The sequence below is a fragment of the Carcharhinus amblyrhynchos genome, chromosome 7 (genome assembly GCF_965287045.1).
Source record: "Carcharhinus amblyrhynchos chromosome 7, sCarAmb.v2.hapA, whole genome shotgun sequence".
Classification (NCBI taxonomy): Eukaryota; Metazoa; Chordata; class Chondrichthyes; order Carcharhiniformes; family Carcharhinidae; genus Carcharhinus; species Carcharhinus amblyrhynchos.
The window spans coordinates 112184425-112204172 of NC_137330.1; the positions used below are offsets into that span (position 1 = coordinate 112184425).

General features: G+C 41.9%; 1 protein-coding gene across 2 annotated transcripts in view; it reads right to left on the reverse strand.

The window, feature by feature from the left end:
- The window catches only part of spdya (speedy/RINGO cell cycle regulator family member A), a 30677-nt gene extending 11193 nt beyond the window's left edge, over window positions 1–19484 (reverse strand). Inside the window, exons 1-5 of one of the 2 annotated variants that reach the window (XM_080192967.1) lie at window positions 18335–19484; window positions 14080–14327; window positions 8831–8889; window positions 7871–7956; window positions 544–715 (exon numbers count right to left, since the gene is read on the reverse strand). In XM_080192967.1, the coding sequence (XP_080049093.1) occupies window positions 544–715; window positions 7871–7956; window positions 8831–8889; window positions 14080–14314 (552 nt within the window). In that variant the 5' untranslated portion in view covers window positions 14315–14327; window positions 18335–19484. Of the gene's footprint in view, window positions 1–543; window positions 716–7870; window positions 7957–8830; window positions 8890–14079; window positions 14337–18334 lie in introns of both variants that reach the window. The other variant, XM_080192966.1, reaches the window with a different exon arrangement.
- Window positions 19485–19748: the final 264 nt, after the last annotated feature.

The following is a 19748-nucleotide window of genomic DNA, read 5'->3' on the forward strand; positions in this document are numbered from 1 at the left end:
AGGACTTTAAGTAGGTTACTACCCTGTGTAAAATGCTAGTTAGACCACATCTGGTATTTGTTCCGAGCACCACAATTCAGCAAGTGTATACTGGCCCCAGAAGGAATGTGCACAGATGCAGAGAATAAAATAGTTACATTACGAGGACGAGCTGAACAGATTAGGTTTACATTCTCTTGGGGAGAAAGGAGTGAAAGATGATCTAATTCAGATCTTTAGAGGCGATGTCAGGAACTCTAGAGGAAATCTAGAGTTCTGTCCCACAAAAAGTAATTAGGGCTAGATCGATCGGAAGATTCAAAATGACAATGTAAGATTTTTATCAAGGAAGGGTATTAAGGAATACTGAAGCAGGGTGAATAAATCGAGTTGACATACAGATCATCCATGATCTAACAAGCTTAACATACTGAATGTCTTACTCTTAGATTTTTAACTGAAAAGAAGTGAGTAAGCAGAAAGAACATACCAACTCAGGTTAGACTATGTACATGACTATGCAAAGGGCTGATGCCTACACTAAGGCAATATGGTAATTCTTACCTCCTCACAACAACGTTTGCTCACAGCTGCCCTATAACTGATTTTTGCCCAAAGTTGATCTCTTTGCTTTAAGAAATCAGGAAATAATTTCTTCCATTTCTTTCCAAGAGCCCATGGAAAAATTTCATATTTGTATTCCTCTTCATCCTCTTCCATGGTATTAGCTAAGTACCTAAAAACAAGGGCAGAAACATTTTCAAATATGCGTTTCACTATATGCACATTGCATTGCTTCTTCCCCTTTCTTCCAGTTAAGTTTTCACCTTATATCTTCATCACAAGAATCACAGAACAAGACAGAATGTGCTGATTACTCTGCAGCTAAAATTAAATACACAACATGAAATTTATGACGACAAGCAGAGCGATTACACATAAAATATAAAGCAAATGATCCCAACTATCAGATACACGTCATAATTTTCCTTGATTAAGGTTAGGTTTTGATTAGAAAAATCCATCAGTGTTCTCAGCCGAGACACTGGAAGATAAATTCTGAGTTTGTAACACAGTAAAAATATTCAATTGAAATTTGATTTTTAAAAAAACGATAATTTCACTTTTTATTCTGTGACCTTCCTTGTACTATTATACAGGCACAAGGTGAAACCTATAAAATAACGTTGAATTTGCTGCTGAATTCTTCTATACCTGTTCTACTTTCCTCTTCACTTTGGAGCTATTTAGCTGCCCCTTTGGACAAAATTTATTTCAGCCCACAGAGCAGGCATGATGGTGGTGGGGAGGGGTGGGGAAGAGAGAATTTGGTGGGTGTACTTGCACCAGGGTCCTGGCATCTGGAAAACTGAGCTCAAATTGGAGATGGGATGGGTCCAAATACCAATCCCAGCAACAGGATGTCAATTAAGTTCGTTAATGAGCCACTTGCCGCATTTCCATCTCCAGGGTCCCAAATACAGTGGATGGGGTCTGATGCTGGCCAGCTGAAACTTAATTAGGTTGGGCCTCTCCCATGGAAGAGGCACACAGTTCCCATTAGTTCTGCAACCAGTGGGGGACAGGATTCCCTTCGTGGGAACCAAATCTCAGCCTTTATCTTTCCAATGCCATTGCACTTAACACTTTTCACAACCCTCCTGCATTTTAAACATTTTGATTTGATTTATTGTTGTCACATGTATCAGCATACAGTGAAAAGTATTGTTCCTTGCGTGCTATGCAGACGAAGCATATAGTTCATAGAGAAGGGAACAAGAAATTGCAGAATGTAGTGTTACAGTCATAGCTAGGGTGCAGAGAAAGATCAACTTAATGCAAGGTAGGTCCATTCAAAAGTCTGATGGCAGCAGGGAAGAAGCTGTTCTTGTGTCAGTTGGTATGACTTTTGTATCCTTTTCCCAATGGAAGAAGGTGGAAGACAGAATGTCCGGGGTAACATAAGAACATAACATAAGAAATAGGAGCAGGAGTAGGCCATCTAGCCCTTCGAGCCTGCCCCGCCATTCAATAAGATCACGGCTGATCTGTCGTGGCTCAGTTCCACTTTCCCGCCCTCTCCCCATAACCCTTAATCCCCTCTCTTATCAAGAACCCATCAACCCGCTTCTTAAAAATATTTAGCGAGGCAGCCTCCACCACTTCAACGGACAGAGAATTCCAGAGATTCACCACCCTTTGAGTGAAGAAGTTCCTCCTCAACTCCGTTCTAAACCGCCTCCCCTTTATCTTGGGTGCGTGAGGTCCTTAATTATGCTGGCTGCTTTGCCAAGGCAACGGGAAGTGGAGACAGAGTCAATGGATGGGAGGCTGATTTGCATAATGGATTGGGCTACGTTCACAACCATTTGTAGTTTCTTACGGTCTTGGGCAGAGCAGGAGCCATACCAAGCTATGATACAACCAGAAAGAATGCTTTCTATGGTGCATCTGTAAAAGTTGGTGAGAGTTGTAGCTGACGTGCCAAATTTCCTCAGTCTTCTGTGAAAGTAGAGGTGTTGAAAGGAGAGAGAGAGTCCTACTTATTGATTGCAGCTCAGTCACCAACACCATTATTCCTACGAAGCTCATCTCCAAACTCCCTGGCCTGGGCTGTGACTCCTCCCTTTGCGACTGGATCCTAAACTCCTAACCCACGCACCACAATCAGTAAGGATAGGCAACAACACCTCCTCCATGATCATCCTCAACATTGGTGCACCACAAAGCTGTGTTCTCAACCCCCTACTATACTCCTAATGCACCCATGACTGGGTAGCCAAATTCCCCTCCAATTCAATTTTCAAGTTTCCTGATGACACCACCATAGTGGGTCGGATCTCGAACAATGACGAGACAGAGAACAGGAATGAGACAGAGAATCTGGGGAACTGGTGCAGCAACAATAATCTCTCCCTCAATGTCAACAAAATGAAGGAGATTGTTATTGACTTCAGGAAGCGTAGAGGAGGACATGCTGTTGTTGTCTACGGGGACAAAGTAGAAAGAGTTGAAAGCTTCAAGTCTTTAGGCCTCCAGATCACCACAACCTGTCCTAGTTCCCCCATGCTGACACTATAGTTAAGAAATCCCAACAACATCATTAGCTGCCTCTTTCTGAAAATCTTAAGTATATCTGTTCTCCTGACTTTCACTTAGCTATTTGTTTCATCGGTACTGTAAAGGGGCTCGTCTTTCATTTAAGCTGTTTTTCATTTTTGCCTATTACCGTACTTTTTCTCCATCATTAGTGATTAAGATAGTGTGACAAACATCTCTATGACCAACTCATCATTAACTGACAGAAAAGTGTCAATTCAAGGACCACAACAATTCTGATCAAATCCTTCAACGAAACATTAACCTGACTCACTCTTTTAGTTGTATTTTCTCTTTCCCAGACTTTAGTTTGGTACTCTTTTAATCTCAGTTAATTTTGGAATTATGACCTATCAAATGGTGCATTACTGAAGGGATGTGTTACTTAGCAGCTCCAGAGCATCACCTACAGAGCTCTGGGTCTAGGTTCCCTCATGCTCAGCAACGCTGCTTAGCATGAAGGATCCAGGAAAATTATTTCATTAATTTAAACTTCTTCACCCAGAATAGTTAGAATGTGGAACTGGCTACCAAATGGAGTAATTGAGTAGCATGGGTGCATTTTAAGGGGGCTCTAGGTAACTACTTGAGGAAGAAAGGAATAGAAAGGTTACTGTGATATGGTGAGATAATTGACCTCCAACAACCATAATCATCTTCCTTTATGCTAGGAATGCCTCCAACCAGCAGAGTTTTCTCCCTGATTGGAGCAGATAGTAGTGGTTCGAGAAAAGTGCTTTGAAGTGGCTTGTTACTGTTACTTTGTCTCTCCCAGTTATTGATGAAAATGTTTACAAGCAGAAACAATAGCCAAACACTTTTTCTCAACCTGAGTGGTGTCATTCTGTATGCATTAAGGCCCTGGATGCAAATGTAACTGGTCATTGTGACAACAGATTTGAGATTACGCTAGTACTTTGTATTCGCGAAGGAAGATGTATGCATGTGTGTGTGTCCAGGATTAATTAAAGAGATAGATTGTGAGAACTGAGGTAAAAGGTTAAAGGTGATAAGTTAATGCATTTGTGTTTGAGTTACGAGTAAATAGGTTGGATCTAAAATTTGCATTAAACGGTAACTGGGGTCTTGGTTTTTCAGCTGTTGAATTTTGAAGGGAGTTTAGAAGTGACAATGAACCTTTAGAACTCACAAAGCTGTCATAGGCATAGAGGGGAAGGTAGATTAAATTGTATTGACTGAAATTAGAGGTAAATAGGAAAAGATGAAAGATCTTTATAGTTGGAGAAGGTGAGCTCAAAGAGATGTTTGAGGACAATGGAATTTGAGATGAAAGGGAAAAAAATATATGGTGACTGTGTGGGAAAGATCCTGGATGCCAGATCTGTGTACTGAGAAGTTGTGAAAGATTTGAATTTGAAGAAGTCACCCAGTTTCAAGCCAGAAAAGTCTTTGTTTTCAGAAAGCAGTTTGTTTCTGAGCCTTCTGTTTTGATTTCCACATCTCAGTCAATTAAAGTGACAACAATTCTTTGCCTTGGGTAATATTACAAGGGGAGGCAGTGGCCTAGTGGTATTGTCACTGGACTAGTAATCCAGAGACCCAGGATAATGCTCTGGGGACCCGGGTTTGAATCTCACCACAGTAAAAGATGAACTTTGAATTCAGTAAAAATCTGGAATTAAAAATCTAATATTATCGATCATTGAAATAACCCATCTGGTTCTTTAGGAAAGGAAATCTGCCATCTTTACCTGGTCTCCAGATCCACAGCGATGTCAATGTTCACTGCCCCCCAGGGGCAATTAGTGATGGGCAATAAATGTTGGCCCAGTTGGCGATGCCCATGTCTCATAAAATAAATCAAAATAAATGATTTAAAATCTATAAGGGAGTTGTTGCCAAGAAGTTAATGTACTTGTGTATTTTTAACCAAATAGATTTTTTTGGGAGGTTGTTATGTAAACAGTGTAACTTTAGTTTTATATGATTAAGGTTTTTATTGTTTTTAATAAATGTTTTGATTTTTAGAACTGTAAGGATATTATTGAAGTTCTATGCTTTTGGGGTCAGTAGCTCTTCTTCCTCTTTTTCAGAACTGGCTTACTTAGCATTATTATCTGCTGTGGTCATTAGATTGTCCTTGCTGCATTAGGGTCGCTCAGAGATATCTTGTTGGTGTCACTCTGCAGGATGACTTCATCATTGACTTCACAGTACTTCAGTGGCTTTTCTCAGCTGCTTTTACCAACTCTGAACATTTCTATATTCCTTTTTAATTATTCCAGTTTTTAAAAATTCAAGACACCGTGTTACCAGCCCAAAGTCTTCTTAGAATAATGTATCATAGCCACCCCCAGACATTCACTCATAAGAGGTCACATGACTATGGCCAGCCAAGTAGGACATAGAGGAATGACTTGCCAAAAATAGTCTTTAATTCTGGATTTATGGAATAAATATAAATATGACCAGCTGCTGTAGTGGGATTTGAACCCATGTCCCTACAGCATTAGCCTCTGGATTGCTAGCGCAATGACATTACCACTACACCACAATCTTCCCTGATAACTTAATAACTGAAACTTCAATAATCAAAACTGTTTCTGACTGAAGCAATGAACTACATAAGAACATAAGAACATAAGAAATAGGAGCAGGAGTAGGCCATCTGGCCCTTCGAGCCTGCCCCGCCATTCAATAAGATCATGGCTGATCTGTGTGGCTCAGTTCCACTTTCCCGCCCTCTCCCCATAACCCTTAATCCCCTCTCTTATCAAAAACCCATCAACCCGCTTCTTAAAAATATTTAGCGAGGCAGCCTCCACCACTTCAACGGGCAGAGAATTCCAGAGATTCACCACCCTTTGAGTGAAGAAGTTCCTCCTCAACTCCGTTCTGAACCGCCCCCCCTTTATCTTGAGGCTGTGCCCCCTAGTCCTACTGTCTTTTTTGAGCGGGAAGAGTCTTTCCACCTCTATCCTATCCATCCCATTCATCATCTTATACGTCTCAATGAGATCTCCCCTCATTCTTCTAAACTCTAACGAGTACAAGCCTAGTTTATTCAGCCTCTCCTCATAGCTCAACCCCCTCAACTCCGGTATCAGCCTAGTAAACCTCCTCTGCACTCCCTCCAGGGCCAAAATATCCTTGCGCAGGTGCGGCGCCCAAAACTGCACACAGTACTCCAGCTGCGGCCTCACCAATGCCCTATACAGCTGCAGCAAGACCTCCCTACTTTTATATTCAATCCCCCTCGCTATGAAGGCCAGCATCCCATTCGCCTTCCTGACCACCTGCTGCACTTGCAGGCTGGGTTTTTGCGACTCATGCACAAGGACCCCGAGGTCCCTCTGCACCGTCGCCTGCTGCAGTTTTTCGCCACGTAAGTAATAGTCCTTCCTACCATTCTTCCTACCAAAGTGGACCTGTAGAAGTGCAAAATATGTCCTGTCCTTGCGCCCACCCCCAGTAGAATTAATCGGTGTTGCGTTCAAGGGTGGGACTTCTAGATTCCGGGCTCCGGCACCATTTTTGCCCTAGCCCTTCTGGCTTTGAGAAAATTCAGGCCTATTATTTTCCTTGCAGAATGAATAACGATCAGTACACAGCAAAGCAGAGACAAAGGTAAAAAGAAAGAGAATGACAAATTAACAGACAATTACTGAAAATATATTATTTTTAAGTGTGTGTAATGCTGTGTATATTTTGATTTAGTGAGCATCATTATAAAATCGGAGAACAACTTAACGTTATTCAAGTGAAGCAGAATTCAATACTCTATAATTTTTTGTCTGTCGTACTGAAAATCCTATTACCAGTGAATATAATTTTAAAACTCTGATCATGTACAGCCTTAACAACTAATTACTTGAATAATTTATCACAGAACTACTTCAGAATTCTGTCTCCTTGACATCTTTTCACGCTCAATAACACAGGAGCATCAATCCATTTCATCAGTTCTTGAAAGTGGCCTTACTGCTAATGGAAACTCTCATTTCAATTTAGATTTTTCCAAGGTTGTCAATTTTAGAATTACATCTACGGTGTCAACGAGTCAAAAATGAAATTTAAGTAGCACAGAGGCAAGAGCATTCAAACATTCAATTTTGAGACTAAAGAGGTTAAAAAGCCAGTCTCCGTCTATACAGCTGAATAAATTACACTAATGAAAATCTTTGAAGTTCAAATATTTATTCAAAGGTCTTTACTCCATAAGAGTGATGTTAAAAAATCGATACTTAGCAGCTAGGGGTATGCAGGAACATTGTATGAGCGTTGGAAATTTTACTTTTGTAGAACAGAAAGGTTTTTGCATCAATGAAAAAAACCTAAGTAGGCTCTTTCATGGCAGACAGTCAAATAGCTGTTAACTACAACATGTAAATTTTAGCATAACTTTAGCATCTTTATAACACACACTTGTAGTGAAAATATAAGCACTGGACTTTACAAAGAAACTCTGAAATAAACTAATCTTTTGTTACAATCTACTATTCACTTGTAACCATTATTTACTTTAAAAAATAAATGCTACTCTTTTTTCTGTAAGATCATCAGACAAGATTTTAGATCTAAATCCATTCTAGCTATTTAAATGTTAAAGATGTGATGAGGCACAAAGTGATGACCCAGTGCGTAGGCTAACTTCTCTCCCCCACTAATACTATAAAATATCTGGACATTCATCTCATTTCTATTTGTGAGATGGTACACAGGTATCTTGCCATATATCAAATGCTAAACCAAATCATTTATCTTTACTTTTTACCTAAATATATGAGATCGATTTTGTGCAGGATTAAAACACAAAATCAGCTATACTTACAATGCAACGAAGAAATTAATTCTCGTTTGTTCACTTATTTCAAAACCAGCTCGCTTGAAATAAACAAAGGTCATTGCTAAAAGGTACTGCAAAAATGAAAATAAGACATTACAATCTACAAAATTAAACAGAATTTTGAAATAAATACATCTGAAATAATACTACAGACACACTGGTCATCTGTAGAGTCAAAGCTCACTGAAGAAGAACGAAAATGTACTTTCCAAGGCTCGGTTTAGTTGCATTGAGAGCAATGACAATAGCAACAACCCATAGATACATGCAGTGCTTCACTTCTGCTCCACCCCCCACCCCCTTTCTGCCCGTAGCATGTTTTCCGTCAGCAGAGGTGGCTTGACACTGGTACTGGCTGGATGCCATGGTCCCATCTATGTCTATGGCGTTTTGCATGGCTTGCCTGTCCTGTCGCTGAGGAACCCACTGCGTGGAATCATCTTTGGCAGGACCAGAAGATCCCGCTGGCAGGAAGGGATGGAAAATCCTGCCCACCCTATGTGTTTTTAAGAAAATCTAAGAATCGCATTTTAGAAAATTCCAGGGAGCTCTGATACTTGGGCAATCAGTACCAGTTGCAAAATCCTAGCAGTCATCTTCTGTGTAGTTAGGTAACCAGTTATGGTGCAACATTGGTGCATAACATAATTCCATATCAGAGGGCCAGTTAGACCATCTAAATTTATCAAGAAAACCCTACAGTTTGCCCATTTCAACACTTAATTGTTTCCTTAAATGATTCCAGAGTTTACACCTAAAGTATTCTACCTGGAAAACAATTCTATGTGTTGACTAATTTTTGAGTGACAGACACTTTGAAATCAGCTTTAAGTTCATTGTTTACTGCAATGAATTGATACGGAAATAATGATGCAGCATAATCACATCTTATGACTTTTATTTCAAATTTGAGGTAGGGCTGCTCAGAATTTATAAATTATGTACCTTATCGGAGACCTTACAGCAACAGTCCATCCATAGGAAGTCTTGGATTAAGTCATCATCTGTGAAGCACCAAAAGCAAAATCATATCTTAATGTTATCAACTGAATTTTCATATGATGGTATATAATAACATGTAAAGTATTTACTACTTGTTGCATATATACATATTTAAAAGGAACAGGGAATCAACATGTCAAACCAGTTGGTCTTGATACCTTTCAGCAGCCTCAAAAGTCAGTGTGGTACAAAACATGTATTGTTTATTATTACAACATTTGCTAGCTGGAAAATTTGTTGAGTGGATCCATAATTCCAATTCTTAGTCCACTCATGTAGAAAAGGCAATTCCAATTGAATAGGTGAAGCAATGCATCTTATTGAATGTTTCATTTTCAAGTAATGGTTAAATAAATTGTACAAACTTCAGTCTGCTCATGTGAACCAGCATAACTGCACCTTTGCCTCTGCCTTTGATGCTAACTAATCACTGCAATCTAGGACGACCAAGGACGAAGTTTCAAACCAGAATTAGTTGTGACTCTGCAATGCCAATTAGAAATTTTAAAACACTTTCATAACAAAGTGTTAAGGAAGTATTTAATCCTATTCATTTATAGAGGAACTGTTCAAAGTTACTGGAAACTGGTGTCAATCTCCGGTATCCTCGATAATATTTATCAAACATCACAAAAATAGATTATCTAGTCAATATCACACCGCTGTTTATGAGAGCTCGTTGTGCCCAAATTGGCTGCTGTGTTTCCTACATTGCAAATGTGACTACACTTCAAAAAATACTCCATCAGCTGTCAAATACTTTGAGACATCCAATGGTCGAGAAAGATGACACATAATTGCAACCTTTTTTCAGAACAAAAACAATAGTACGCCATATGACCCTGAGAGCCTTCTCCGTTATTCAATAAGGTGGTGACTAATGTTCCAACTTAACTCCATTTTCCTGCACTCTCCCCAAAGCCCTTTGATGATAGTGGATGCCTTGGTGGTTATTTTCCAGACGTCGCTGGATTCTGGGGAAGTGCCGGATGATTGGAAAACGGCTAATGTTACGCCGTTGTTTAAGAAGGGTGCCAGGCAAAAGGCGGGGAATTATAGGCCGGTTAGTTTAACATCTGTGGTGGGTAAAATGTTAGAATCTGTCATTAAGGAGGAAATTGCGAGGCATCTTGAAGGGAATTGCTTGATAGAGCAGACGCAGCACGGTTTCATTAAAGGGAAGTCATGTCTGACAAATTTACTGGAGTTCTATGAGGATGTGTCTAGGGCGGTGGATAGAGGAGAGCCGGTGGATGTGGTCTTTCTAGATTTTCAGAAGGCGTTTGACAAAGTACCTCACAAGAGGTTATTGCAGAAGGTCAAGGGACATGGAGTTGGGGGTAGGGTGTTAGCGTGGATAGAGGATTGGTTGTCAAATAGGAGGCAGAGAGTGGGGGTCAACGGGTGCTATTCGGATTGGCGGATGGTGACTAGTGGAGTGCCCCAGGGGTCGGTGCTGGGGCCTCAGCTTTTTACCATTTATATAGATGATCTGGAGGAGGGAACCGAGTGTAGGGTGTCGAAATTTGCTGATGACACCAAGATAGGGGGAACGGCAAATTGTGCGGAGGGTGTGGAGAGTCTGCAGAAGGATCTAGATAGGCTGGGCGAATGGGCCAGGAAATGGCAAATGGAATTTAATGTTGGCAAGTGCGAGGTGGTCCACTTTGGTAGGAAGAATGGTAGGAAGGATTATTACTTACGGGGCGAAAAACTGCAGCAGGCGACGGTGCAGAGGGACCTCGGGGTCCTTGTGCATGAGTCGCAAAAACCCAGCTTGCAGGTGCAGCAGGTGGTCAGGAAGGCGAATGGGATGCTGGCCTTCATAGCGAGGGGGATTGAATATAAAAGTAGGGAGGTCTTGCTGCAGCTGTATAGGGCATTGGTGAGGCCACAGCTGGAGTACTGGGTGCAGTTTTGGGCGCCGCACCTGCGCAAAGATATTTTGGCCCTGGAGGGAGTGCAGAGGAGGTTTACTAGGCTGATACCGGAGTTGAGGGGGTTGAGCTATGAGGAGAGGCTGAATAAACTAGGCTTGTACTCGTTAGAGTTTGGAAGAATGAGGGGAGATCTCATTGAGACTTATAAGATGATGAATGGGATGGATAGGATAGAGGTGGAGAGACTCTTCCCGCTCAAAAAAGACAGTAGGACTAGGGGGCACAGCCTCAAGATAAAAGGGGGGCGGTTTAGAACGGAGTTGAGGAGGAACTTCTTCACTCAAAGGGTGGTGAATCTCTGGAATTCTCTGCCCGTTGAAGTGGTGGAGGCTGCCTCGCTAAATATTTTTAAGACGCGGGTTGATGGGTTTTTGATAAGAGAGGGGATTAAGGGTTATGGGGAGAAAGTGGGAAAGTGGAACTGAGCAGCGAAAGATCAGCCATGATCTTATTGAATGGCGGGGCAGGCTCGAAGGGCTAGATGGCCTACTCCTGCTCCTATTTCTTATGTTCTTATGTAAATCTGCTGGTTTCAGTCTTGAATGACTGAGCATTCACTACACTCTGGAGACAGAGACTTTCAAAGATTCACAACCCTCGAAGGGAGCGCATTTCTTTTCATCTCGTTCCTAATTACACCTTATTACCGGAAGGATGTGGAGTCTCTGGAAAGGGTGCAGAGGAGGTTTACCAGGATGTTGCCTGGCATGGGGGGACTGGGTTACGAGGAGAGATTGAAGAGACTGGGGCTATTCTCCTTGGAAAGACGGAGATTGAGAGGGGACATGATAGTGGTATATAAGATACTGAAGGGGATAGATAGAGTTAATAGTGAGAGACTGCTCCCTAGACTGGGTACGAACACGAGAGGTCATCACTTAAGGGTGAGGGGGGGGAGGTATAATTTGGAGGTAAGAAGAAGGTTCTTTACGCAGAGAGTTGTGGGGGTCTGGAATGCGCTACCGAGTAGGGTGGTGGAGGCAGGAACGTTGGACTCGTTTAAGATGCAGTTAGATAGGCACATGAGTGAAACGAGAATGGAGGGATATGGTAGGGGCTATTAAATAGGGTTAAACCTCGGGAGACACCAGAAGGGCAGGCTGTATGATTAATATTTTTTGTCTTTATTCCACAGGTGGAGGTCCACCTCGTGTCAAGCGAGGGGCATGCACACGGCGGGTCGTGCGTGGGCTGCTCTTGGAAGTCCAGGAGTGGCCTAGTACTTCATGTCGGTGTGTGTGCTTGATCCTGGACCGATAGACGGGCGCCACAACAGCTCAGTGACTAGCACTGCTAGCTGTGCAGATACATGGATTTGGGCCTGTGTCTGTGGGAGTTTGCGCATTCTCCCTGTGGTTGCGTGGGTTTCCTCCAGGCGCTCCGGTTTCCTCCCACACCCCAAAGATGTGCTCTTAGGCTAATCGGTTTCCACCAAATTGACACTATTTCTTCCCTGAATCTGACTGAGTAGGGTCCCATTCGTAGACATGCAGGGTAGAATAGGTGTAGGGTGATGCGGCGGCGCGGGCTCGTTGGGCCGAAGGGCCTGTTTCCCGTGCTGGGTTGTTCTTTGTTCTCTTTGTTCTAAATACCCAAACCCTTTTTTTAAGATTATGACAGAATTTTATATGCTTCAGAGAGACCCCCTTGCATTCTTCTAAACCCCAAAGAGGGTTAATGGTTGGGCATTGAGGAGAGTAACAGAACAAAGAGATCTAGGGGTACATATTCATAGCTTCTTGAAAGTGGAATCACAGGTGGACAGGGTGGTGAAGGCAGCATTCAGCATGCTTGGTTTCGTTGGTCAGAACACTGAATACAGGAGTTGGGATGTCTTGTTGAAGTTGTACAAGACATTGGTAACGCCACACTTGGAATAATGTGCACAATTCTGGTCACCCTATTATAGAAAGGATATTATTAAACTATAAAGAGTGCAGAGAAGATTTACTAGGACGCTACTGGGACTTGACGGTTTAAGTTATAAGGAGAGGCTGGATAGACTGCGACTTTTTTCTCTGGTGATCTTATAGAGATCTATAAAATAATGAGGGGCATAGATCAGCTGGATAGTCAATATATTTTCCCAAAGGTAGGGGAATCTAAAACTAGAGACCATAGGTTTAAGTTGAGAGGAGAGAGATACAAAAGTGTCCAGAGGGGAAATTTCATAGAGGGTGGTGAGTGTCTGGAACAAGCTGCCAGAGGTGGTAGCAAAATTGGATACAATTTTGTCTTTTAAAAAGCGTTTAGACAGTTACATGGGTAAGGTGGGTAATGAGGGATCTGGGCCAAATGCAGGCAACTGGGACTAGCTTAGGGGTTTAAAAAAAGGGCAACATGGATAAGTTGGGCCGAAGGGCCTGTTTCCATACTGTAAACGTCTATGACTCTTATGATAGGCTCATCATACTGAAACTCTCTGCAAAAGGCAACCCCCTCATCCAGGATCAACATTTGTTTCACATCCTCTAAGGGAAGTATAACTTGTCCTTAAAAAGGGAGATCAAAACTATGCACAGTACTCCAGGTGTGGTCGCATCAAAGCTCTTTCACAGGTAATGCAGTATACGCGCACATTAAAAATTATTTTTATGATGAATCAATTTTCAGTCCTATTAATAAAACTGCACCAGGCTTCCACACGCAAGTACATTAAGGACGTTTATTCATGCAAGAAAATTATAATTACATTCAAAAATGCTGCCCAATTGTGATTGTTCATGATAGACCTTAGATTTTACAATATGCAGATGAGTTTGGGTGGAAACTGGAGCGCAATATTTAATTCAGAAAACTAGCGCAATTTTGAGTGCAACTTGTGCGCAGATTGCCAAATTTGTCAAAGTAGAAATTCAACTCCAAATTCTTTTTTTATTATTCTTTCATGCCATTTCTGAGGGCAGTTAAAAGTCAACCTCATTGGTGCCTGGACTCACATGTAGGCTGAACCAAGTTAGGACACCAGATTTTCTTCCATAAAGGGCATCATTAGTGAACCAGATGAATTATTAGAACAATCGATGATAGTTGTCACAATCACCATTACTGAGACTACCTTCAATTCCAGATTTATTGGCTATATTTAAATTCTTCCAGCTGCAATGGTGGGATGTGAACCCGTCTTCCCAATTACTAGTCCTGTGACATTACCACTACATCACTGTCCCCCCCAAAAGTATCTCATGGAAATATTTTTTAATGCATTCCTCTCCTTAGTACAACATTTTCACCAGATCCAATAGTACATACCGAATAGTTTGAAGAAAGCTGCCATTTCTTGTCGCTGAATAATGAGACATGGTCCTCTCGTATGTTTAGGTTTTGAAATGATATTAGTATTCTTTCCACATATTCTCTGAGCTTTTTGTACACTTAGCTGTTTTAACTTTGTCCCTTTCCTTTGTTGGTTTGATCTTGATCCCACAGGTTTCATCCGGACAGTAATTGAAGGCGGAGTCTGGCAGCAGAGTTGGTTGTTCCTCATACTCTTCCAAAAACTAGAACATCTAGAGTATCAGGGATGATTACAATCTCTTAAGAATCAATTAGCTGGTCTCTATTATCCCAAATAATGGCTTGAGAATTTATATTACAAGGTTATATTCTCAGTAAGGTTGGCAAATGTAATGGCATGGGGTACTGTGTTTGAATTAACCCATCTTAGTTCATGAATAGTGCGGATAATAATGATGAAGTGTCTGTAAGTGAACCCCAACTATGTGATGTTCTCAGGCGTTGTGCCACCAATGCACCATGTGGTGAATTCCAGATCTCAGCTGCATCACTGAACAGAGCAATAAGTTGAGATTGAGCACTAAGATCTCTGGGCAAGGGAAAGCCATCTGACAAGTGATTCCAGCCTAATGTTCCCAAGACTGTGTCAGTAACATCACAAGACAGATAATTTACGTAGAGCAAAGTGCAAGTATGCTATTGCTTAATGTATAGAATGTGATACAAGTTTGACTTGCTAAGCAGTGAGGAATTGTGAAGCATGTGCCAACAGTAAAGGGCAAACCCAGAGCAGAAAATCATGCCTCAGTCATTTACACCATTCAGATGGCTAATCTTGAACCCTAGCAGCAGCAAAAGAGGCGAAAGAAGCCAAGAGAAAAAAATTAAGAGGGGAGATATTTATACAAATATCTTATATTGTTAAAATGAATTAAATATCCTTCTCCTCATCCTCCCTGTCTTGAGAGACAATGAGTGCGTGCCAATGGGTCACTGGAGTGACCTATCCATGGCACGTGTTGGGCAGGATATACGTATGGGGGTTGCCAATCACATAACCTGGATGTCTTTGGACTGTGGAAGGAAACACAGGGGGAATGTGCGAACTTCACAGACAGGCCGGAATCAAACCTGGGTCCCTGGAGCTGTGAGGCAGCAGCGCTAACCACGTTAAAATAATTTAAATATGCTACTGAAGAATATGTCCAAGTTGCATAGGTTTGGAAGTACCAAAAAGAAAACTTACCATACTGACAATGACAATAACTTGCTTTTATATAGTGCATTTAATGTAGAAATATGTCCCAAGGAACTTCAGGGACCGTTATCAAACAATATTTGAAAACGAGCCAGAAAAGGAGATTTTAGTGCCTTTAGTAAAAGTCAGGTCAAAGAGGCAAATTTTAAGGAGCGTCTTAAAAGAGAAGAGGGAGGTAGGAAGGTGGAGAGATTGAGGAAAATAATTCCTTAGAAGCAGAAGCTGCATCCCCGAACAATAGATCAATTAAGATCAGAGAAAAGAAGGGGCCAGAACTGGCAAAGCAAGGTATCTCAAAGGGTGATCTCAAGTCTATTCAGCACCTCCTTTCTATTCTATTTCTATCCTATCCAATATCTTTACTGCTCATCTTCTACCACAACAGGAACTTTGTTATTTTCTTTTGTGACGGCAGGTGCAAAGTACTCATACCAACAAAATTAGCCTTGCCCCAATTTAGAATTTTGGAGAATGATAGGTGTGGGCCAAAAGTTAAAGTTCTAAATTGGGGCAAGGCTAATTTTGTTGGTATCAGGCAGGAACTTCCAAAAGTTAATTGGGGTAGTCTGTGGGAAGGAAAAGGGACGTTGGGTATGTGGTATGATTTCAAAAGTGTGTTAACCAGGGTTCAGGATAAGCACGTTTCTCTTAGAGTGAAGGGGAAGGCTGGCAGAAGCCAGGAACCCTGGATGAGTCTGGATATTGGGGTCCTGGTCAAGGAGAAGAAAGAGGCTCATGACATGCATAGGCAGTTGGGATCAAGTGAATTTCTTGACGAGTATGGGGTGGTGATGTAGGAGTAGAGTTAAGAGAGAAATCAGAAGGGCACAAAGGGGAAATGAAATTGTTTTGGCAGATAAGGCAAAGGTGAATCCAAAGAATCGTAAAATCATAGAACCCTACAGTGCAGAAAGAGGCCATTCGGCCCATCAAGTCAGCATAGACCACAATCCCACCCAAGCCCTACCCCCATATTGCTACATATTTTATCCACCAATCCCTCAAACCTACACATTTCAGGACTCTAAAGGGGCAATTTTTAGCATGGCCAATCACATCTTTGGACTGTGGGAGGAAACCAGAGCACCCGAAGGAAACTCACGCAGACACGAGGAGAACATGCAAACTCCACACAGACAGTGACCCGAGCCAGGAATCAAAGCCAGGTCCCTGGAGCTGTGAAGCAGCAGTGCTAACCACTGTGCTGCCCCAAAGAGCTTCTACAAATACATAAAGAGCAAAAGAGTAACAAGGGAGAGAGTAGGGCCTCTTAAGGATCAACAAGGTCATCTACATGTGGATCCACAAGAGATGGGTGAGATCCTAAATGAATATTTCTCATCAGTATTTATTGTTGAGAACAGCATGGATGTTAGGGAACTTGGGGAAATAAATAGTGACGTCTTGAGGAGTGTAATATTACAAAGAACAAAGAACAACCCAGCACGGGAAACAGGCCCTTCGGCCCAACGAGCCCGCGCCACCGCATCACCCTACACCTATTCTACCCTACATGTCTACGAATGGAACCCCTAACTTAGCCAGATTCAGGGGAGAATAGTGTCAATTTGGTAAAACCAATCAGCCTAAGAGCACATCTTTGGGGTGTGGGAGGAAACCGGAGCGCCCGGAGGAAACCCACGCAACCCACTACAGAGGAGGTGGTGCTGGAAGTCTTAAAGAATATATCCCAGGATGCTGTGGGAGGCTGGGAGGAAATTGCATGTCCCCTAGCTGAGATATTTGAATCATCGATAGTCATGGGTGAGGTGCCTGAAGATTGGAGAGTGGCAAATGTTGTGCCTTTGTTTAAAAAGGGCTGCAGGGAAAAGCCTTGGAACTACAGGCCAGTCAGCCTCACATCTGTGGTGGGTAAATTGTTGGAAGGTGTTTTGAGAGACAGGGTCTACAGGCATTTAGAGTAGTGAGGATTGATTAAAGACATTCAGCATGGCTCTGTGAGTGGAAAATCATGTCTCACAAATTTGATTGAGTTTTTTGAAGGGGTAACCAAGAAGGTAGATGAGGACAGTGCATTTGATGTTGTCTACATGGACTTTAGCAAGGCCTTTGACAAGGTACTGCATGGTACATTGTTACATAAAGTTAAATCTCACGGGATCCAGGATGAGGTATCTAATTGGACACAAAATTGGCTTCTTGACAGAAGCCAGAGGGTGGTTGTAGAGTTGTTTTTCAAACTGGAGGCCTGTGACCACCGGTGTGCCTCACAGATCAGTGCTGGGCCCACTGTTATTTGTCATTTATATTGTTGATTTGGATGAGAATATAGGGGGCATGGTTAGTAAGTTTGCAGATCACTCCAAGATTGGTGGCATAGTGGACAGTGAAGAAAGTTATTTCCGATTGCAATGGGATCTTGATCAATTGGGCCATGGGCTGACGAATGGCAGATGGAATTTAATTTAGACAAATGCAAGGTGATGCATTTTGGTAGATTGAATCAGGGCAGGACTTAATCAGTTAATGGTAGGGCTTTGGGGAGAGTTACAGAACAAAGAGGTCTAGGGTTACATGTTCATAGCTCCTTGAAAGTGGAGTCAAAGGTGGACAGAGTGGCAAAGAAGGCATTCGGCATGCTTGGTTTCATCGGTCAGAACACTGAATACATAAGTTCCAAGTCAGGATGTTGTGTGGCTAGGAAGGGAATTTACAGATGGAGGTAATACCTTACAAAATATTTAGATTAAGGATTCTTGGCACAAAACTTTACAATAATACAACAGTAAGTTTGGGACCCCCGATATTAGACTTTACAAAAGCAATGTCTACCCACAAAAAACTTTATGCTTAGCCCACTTTATAGTGGGCGACTATATGAAACTACTAAAGTAGGGTACCATGGAAAATCTCTTACTTGGTGATATAACACAAAGATTGAATGAACATTTGCGTAAGTCACAAATGATACAGCTTATTCTTACAGATCCAAAGAAAAACAAATTAAAACTTTGCAAAGGACAAACAAGAAAACAAGATGTGGATACTGACCTGGTCACTGATGGAATATTGACACTGACAATCTTAGTATCCCTAATCCTTTGAGGGAAAGAACCACTCAACCAAGTTCTGAATTAAAAGAAACAACGCAAGAATAATCAATTATTGTCAAAAGAGTGGACAAACATCAAAATAAAATAAGACCATTACCAGCAAAAATTCTAATATGCAGGTATTTCTGCACTCAGCCAGCATTCAAATTATAGGGGAAAGGATGGTGTAATTGACCACATCCCATGTACCAACTTGGGGAATGATAGAAATAAAACCTCCAGCTTTATCTTAAAGCAAAACACCTTAAACATTGACTTGGAAAAGATTGAGCTGAGAATCAACAATGAAACACTGCAGCATTTATCTGTGCAAAGCTATTAATTTTGCAACTTCTGCGCCATATCACATGGAGAAATTGAGGGAAAGATTATTAACCTCAATCTTAACTCCACCTACCAGGAGCAGGGTCTGGCAGGAGCGGGATGGTAGGTGAGTGGGAAGGGGGGGCTTAAGAGGAGGAATTTTAAATTGCAGGTGGCAAGGAGACCTGTCCCAGCCCTCAGAAACCTGCTCAATAATGCAAATCATTCCCCAGTGACATAATCAGGACCTAATCAGCGATACGAACCAAAAGCCTGGCGGGCCAATGGTAATTTCCCCTCCAAGTCAAACTTGTCTGAAGTTGGGTCGAAGTCCAATCATCTTTTTAAAGTTTCCTTATGAACCAAAAGTAGAATGACTCTTCCACACCCCATAAAGTCCTGGATCGCTTCACTGGTTTGGGCGTGCATCATTCTTAATGGATCCCAAACTTAGTGTATCCAAGCCATGCTTAAACTTCTTATTCCAAGTGGTTCAGCAAGCACATGTCTGTTATCCTCATCGCCAGTTTTGTTGTGTATTTGGAGAATAACACTCAGGAACATTCAATAAACAAACATGCCTTCATGGTATGTTCTCTCTCATACTTGCTGAGTCTGTTTCCCCACTCTACATTATGTCTTTGCATTCATTATTGGTTCTACATTGAGCCAGAAGAGACAAATATATTTAACAGAGACTTCCCCCTGATTCTCAAATGACTTCAATTTTGCTAGGCCTCTGTGATCATAGAACCATACAGTGCAGAAAGAGGCCCTTTGGCCCATCGAGACCGCACCAAACACAATCCCACCCAGGCCCTACCCCCACATCCCTACAACCTATGCATCCCTAGACACTAAGGGACAATTTCTTAGCATGCCCAATCAACCTAACCCACACATCTTTGGACTGTGGGAGGAAACCAGAGTACCTGGAGGAAACTCACACAAACACGAGGAGAACGTGCAAACTCCACACAGACAGTGACCCGAGCCAGGAATTGAACCCAGGACCCTGGAGCTGTGAAGCAGCAGTGCTAACCACCGTG